Source organism: Azolla caroliniana, unplaced genomic scaffold (assembly GCF_043228905.1).
Source record: "Azolla caroliniana isolate FFs.n. ecotype wild unplaced genomic scaffold, voAzoCaro1.0.p SCAF_1, whole genome shotgun sequence".
NCBI classification, from domain to species: Eukaryota; Viridiplantae; Streptophyta; class Polypodiopsida; order Salviniales; family Salviniaceae; genus Azolla; species Azolla caroliniana.
The window spans coordinates 10,341,112-10,347,111 of record NW_028230436.1 but is presented as its reverse complement, the minus strand read 5'-3'; the positions used below and the strand labels follow the sequence as shown (position 1 = coordinate 10,347,111).

Genomic DNA, 6,000 nt, shown 5'->3' with positions numbered 1-6,000 from the left:
CAGACACATACATACACGTGCATATGTACATATACATACTAACATACATGCAAAAATGTTTCTAAAGGATGTTATTGCACCATGTTAGATTTTGATTTTGATCTAAGACAAAGAACAGATAAAAGGTTGCATGACCGAAAGTAAACCCACCCCATAGGATAGCTTCTAAAAGCACCATCTGATTGTTTGGAGTAGCAGAATCAAATTTCGAGAATTTCACGCAGTTCGGCAAGTCTCGCGTAGTTCTTTACTCTAGTCTGATCATTGAAGCATGCATGTGTTATTTAGTTAATTGTCATTAAATTCTACACTTCAAGTAGGCATGAAGTCGAGTACAAGCGGATGATGCATCTCACAAGCAAAACGAGTAGAGATCAGATGCATGTTACATACATTACATTACATTATACATACATACATACATACATACCAATACATACATACATACCAATACATACATACATACATACATACATACAAATACATACATACATACATACATACATACATACATGATCAGATGCATGTTACATACATTACATTACATTATACATACATACATACATACATACCAATACATACATACATACATACATACATACAAATACATACATACATACATACATACAACATACATACATACATACACACACATACATGAATTCACACATTTGATCGATAACATACAATTCATATGATTGCAAGCATGCATAAATATCGAGATTTATTAATAAGAATCAAAATACTCATGATAGTAGAAGGAAGATACAAAAACAAAGGAATATAAAAGGATAGTATTGATGAAGAATAGAGAAATATGTTAAGAGTAAAACGAGAGAAACAGAGAGTATTTTTTGCTTGCTTTTTTTATTTTCTCTGCTCTGCTCTGCCTTCAATGTGAACACACAGACTCCGTCTCCTACTAATACACACAGTCTCCGCCCAATCTCCTCTGTGTCTCCTCTTCCCCCCTTGGCTATGGCGAACCTCCTCCTGTCCTCCAAACCCTAGCAATCTTTCAACCCCCCTCCCTCCTCCTCCTCCTCCTCCTCCTCTGTCCTTAACAGGTCACGGATTTCCTTCCCCCTCCCCCCCAGCCAATCCCTTCACTGACCCCCAAATGCTTACAATCTGTCAGGTAACAGAAAACGAAATGTTCAGAAACGAAAGGACGTCTTCTTCTTCCTGAGGAAATCAGCGGGAGATAACGAAAGGAAATGCGTTGCTATGGCCACTCAATCGAGGAGTGATGCTGCTGTAGCCATCAGTGAAGCTATCTCTTCTTCCGCAGAACATCTCTATGAACCTCCTGAACAGGTATGTAACTCCATTAAACTGTAACAGTTTTTTTTTTATGCATTTCCTTCTTGGATTCCTGTTTATTAGCTCCGATCTGGAGGAAAAGTCCTTTTAGTAGAAATTGAAACCTTAACATTCAAAATGCTGCTTGAAATGGTAACTTTATGAGCTGTAGATGGAAAGCATGTGTTATGGCCATGGTTATTCTAGGTATGGAAACTATAGCGATTCAAAAATGCCGCTTGAAATGGTGGATTTTTTTAGTTAGGAAGGATAAAAATTTCTCTAAATAATGTTTTTTTACCATGAAAATTAGCAATAACCACAAAAAGGTGGGTTTTCATACGAATATGTATGAATTTTCAAGAAAATTAAACCTTTTAATGTTTTAGAGAGAGAGAGCTATTAGTGATTAAAATACAAATATCTGTTTGAAACAATTTATTTTACAGCTTTTCTTTCCATGGAAACTTGCCAGTAACTTGAATTACAGAAACTGTCATTTGTCATGAAGTTTTGGAGGGTCTTGAAATGATACACTGCTATTTTACCATGAAATTAGCAAGGCGTTGAAATGATGTATTTTTAAGTTGGTGAAGGAAACTATTTGTTCAACTTATGGTGACGGTAGAGCTGGAAATATTTGCGAGTAAACCTGCCGCTTGAAATGCATTCGAGTTAGGAAGGGAAACATTTATTCTGGATTATGTCACAACAATTATTATGTCGACATATACTGTTGTTTTTATGTGAAAAAGATTCAGTTTTCAGTTATGGAAATGTGGACGTTTGCTCAAGGCTGTGGTTATGGCATGAAGAAGGTTAAGATATGCTGTTATATTTTTACATGAAAATTAGCATGAAGCACAAAGATGAGAATTTTCTTATCAATAGGTTCCTCCTGCTTGAAATAAAGCCACTGATTAATCTTTGTAGACAGCCACTTTCAAGGGTTTTGGAATCTTTTGCACAAAGTTTTTGAATAAATTATACAAGAACTTTAAGACCATATCTTTCACCCAAAAGAAACTAAACGTCATAGAAATTGGAAAAGTTAGCCCAAAGCTTTATAATCTTTAGGTTTCACAAGGTATGAATGCACCAAATTATGTAAACTTACTGATCCTGTGGGGCTCCTTATGATTTATTCTGGCTATAATCTATTATTTTTGGGGGTTTCTTATGATAGCATTTCCAATTATATTAATAACTCTGCTTATGTGATTAGAAAATAGAAAATAGAAAAATAGAAATTAATGTGTTCAAGGGTATGGTTATACAAATGGAGATAAGCTATTAAATGTTCTGCCATATTAAAATTTGGCTTAGTAATAGCATGAGGATTGAGATAAACTTTCCTTTATGCCACAGAAAAAAGCGTAATCATCAGTGTCATATCAGGTGATTTCAAGTTGCAATTTACAATTTGCTTATGGATTAGAAAATTCAGAATGAGATTATAATAAAGGGTAGAAGAATCATTTTTCAAGGTGATGTTTATAACCTGCAACAAACAAGAGGGTCAAGATAAACTTTTTTTCCATGAAAGTTAGATTTAACAACAAGAGGCAATTGCTTATCGTGTTATAACTTATCATGGATTTCGTATATATAATTTCAGAGGAGATGGAGAATGGATTGGGCCAGGTATTGGTGTTTCAAGTCTCCAAAGCGAGAGAGGAGAATAGTACCATCAACAAGGTCTGAAGGAGGAGGAGTGAGTGGACCCGTGGGGACATGGCCAATTTCACAACCTGGTCTTGGCCTTGCACCCCCTTCATCACCAGCTTCGTTCATAAATTCTTCAGTTCAATCTCCAGCGAGTTTTTCCTTATCATTGAACACTGCATCTACAAGTATGTGCTCACCAGGTCCAGTTAACACCATGTTTACGATTGGACCTTATGCACATGAAACACAATTAGTTTCTCCTCCAGTTTTCTCTACATTCACAACAGAGCCTAACACAGCCCCTTTTACACCTCCCCCTGAACTTGCGCACTTGACCACACCCTCATCTCCTGACGTGCCTTTTGCACAATATATTGCTTCTTCCCTTGAAACTAAATCTTCTCGGAGAGAGAACATATCTCCTCTTTCTACATCGACCATGCCATCACCTTGTGATACACCAGTTTGCTATACACCTATATCGGGACATATGTATCTCGGTAGTCCATTTGGTCACCATGTTTCTCCACCAACTTCAGATGTTTTTGGTAAAGAAAAAGAGTTTTTCCCCCTACGTCATCATCATCCTATGAATCGAAATGTTAATTCTTCTTTCCCTACGTTTGACCCCTTTGCCTCGGCAACTTTTGATGGTGTTCCTTTTGCATCTTTTATTCTGCCTTGTGAAGCAACTGATCCATCACAGTCTGGTGTTTTGTGCCATGATTCAAATCAAAGCCATGAAGAAGATGTATCGGGAAACAATGATATAGATGGACTACATATAAAATCAAAGGATTTGGTTGGTTTGGATTTGATGCATGAACCTATGGATCTCAGTAGTGAGAAAGTGGCATCAGGCCTCATAAAGGACCTTATTGGGAATGTCCAAGGTCAATCTAATGCAAGTGAAGATGGACATTGTATCGAAAGAGGATGGTTTGATATGCATGCCTTTCATGGGACTTCTAAAGATGACGAAATATCGTTGGCAGTTCAATATGAGCATAATACCGTTCTCTGCCAAAAATAACTGTTTTTTTTCAACATCACTAACTCTTGTAGAAATAGTAAGGAAAATTATGCAACAGAAGAAAAACGCTGAATTGACATCTAGTCACTACAGTGGATCACTCACAATCCTATGGCCTGTATTTCTCTTTTGAGTTGAAACCTATGATTATATGTTTATTGCCTTGAGTGCTTAGAATATTCATTAACGAAATCTGCAAAGCTTTTTTCTGGGAATTGTTTTGTGCTGCAGAGATAACATGCTATATGATGCAATCAGATGCCTATCAGGTAAGGAAGGTGTTTGTCAGTGGTATTTTCTTGCTTTATGCATATTTTGTAAATCTGCTATTCTGTACACAAGGATAGAGCTGAAGGAAGAGGAATTCTCATTTGATATGTCGGTCATAATTTATTACAGGTTTTCAGTACCACGTTTGAATGCAATATATGCAATAGTGTTTTCTTATTCATATAATGACGATGTTGCATATTTGATTTTTGAACACGATTGGTACTACCAACAAGTAAATTGGTGGCTTCTAAGGTTGTAGAACTAATGAATATATATGAAAAATACAGCTTTTCAAAGATATATGAAACAATAAATTAAAAGTATATTTTATCTGTTCATGTTGGTTGATTGAGTGTAGAGAAAAACGATCGAAAGATATTTCCTGCGTTCATCTGTACTTGTAGAGGGAAACGGATGAAAAGCATGCTCACCTTCAACTTATAGCCAATTAAAATCAGTGAGCAGGTTTTAATGAAAACTTATTAAAGTTCACATCTCTATCCCACAAATGACTCACAATAGGGTTTGTTAGCCACGATTGCTATCTGCCTCTTATCTCATCTAAAGAATGTGCTTATTTGTGAATCCGAAGACACTGTCAAGCATCATTGGTACAACCTCAGTCACTTCCCCATAATGTGTGTTTCATTGGAGTAAAAATAGATTGAATAGAAGCCTTGGTTACCACTTAAGGAAAGAGGAAATTGGAATCCAGACACATCAATAATTGGAATTCTAGTAGGAAGTCTAAGGTTGTATGGATGTGCATCATAGATGTGCTTTCGTTGTAAGCTCATGTCATTGTGTATCCTAATATTGGCGTCATTTTGGTCTTTTCAAAACCATTTGCCCTAATTGCCATATTGTTTTGTCCAACAATGATGTAAGACAATTATATTACTAATGGTTGTAAAATTCTTCAGCAATATGGTTGAACATTTTCTATTATGCATGCACTGAGTTTGCTTCAAGAGAGTTTTGTGAACATTATAGTATCTTTTTTTCGGATGAGAAGTTACCTTCTATCAAATTTTATAAAATAGCTGTCTTATATTCTAAAGATGCCATGCCAAGCACATGCTTCTAGTTATTAAAGATAAAAGGATAGAGTTTTTGCTCATTAGTAACTCAATACCAACATTATATCAACTTTATAACAATCTCACAATACAAACTAGTGTCCACCGACATACAATACAAATTTGCTAGAGAATTGTTATAGAATATAGATCATGTCATGTAGAAGCCTTGATCAGTAAAGGCCAAAATTGTACACTCTCTTTTTCTTCTAAAATAAGGTTTTCATGAGCCTTTAGACATGGGCAAATTCTATTTATTATAAAGCCTTAGAATTAAGAATTGTACAATAGAGTAGACGGCTTTAAAACTTTTGAACACATCATGAGTTGTAATTTATTCAGGCTTTAAAACTTTTGAACACATCATGAGTTGTAATTTATTCATGCACACTCAGTAATATATTCTTTTGGAACATGTCCATCCAAAATTATATTTTAAAGTAAAATCGGTGAACATAAGGACAATATTGCAATAGCTTAGCGGCAAATAATACAACGTTGAAACAACTAAATTTGGCGCTCAAAAGTCTCAACTAGCTAAAGTAGCATGGGGAATATCACAAACTTTTGCTTTCACATCAAAGGCACTCAAATTTATCCCCTACTTTCACATTAGGCTTATATAAGTCTTTTCGTTCAGCTAAC

General features: G+C 35.5%; 1 protein-coding gene across 1 annotated transcript; it reads left to right on the top strand.

The window, feature by feature from the left end:
* The first annotated feature begins 1,062 nt into the window (after positions 1–1,062).
* LOC147868934 (uncharacterized) lies at positions 1,063–4,212 on the top strand. Its single transcript, XM_087324873.1, has 2 exons — positions 1,063–1,317; positions 2,921–4,212. Exons 1-2 carry the CDS (start codon positions 1,228–1,230, stop codon positions 4,001–4,003), a joined length of 1,173 nt encoding a protein of 390 aa, XP_087180999.1. The 5' UTR covers positions 1,063–1,227; the 3' UTR covers positions 4,004–4,212.
* Positions 4,213–6,000: the final 1,788 nt, after the last annotated feature.

Excerpts from the sequence above, each read along its gene's own strand:
- LOC147868934 (XM_087324873.1), top strand. The coding sequence starts at position 1,228 with ATGGCCACTCAATCGAGGAGTGATGCTGCTGTAGCCATCAGTGAAGCT. Across the intron at positions 1,318-2,920 it reads TCTATGAACCTCCTGAACAG|AGGAGATGGAGAATGGATTG; the intron begins GTATGTAACTCC and ends ATATAATTTCAG.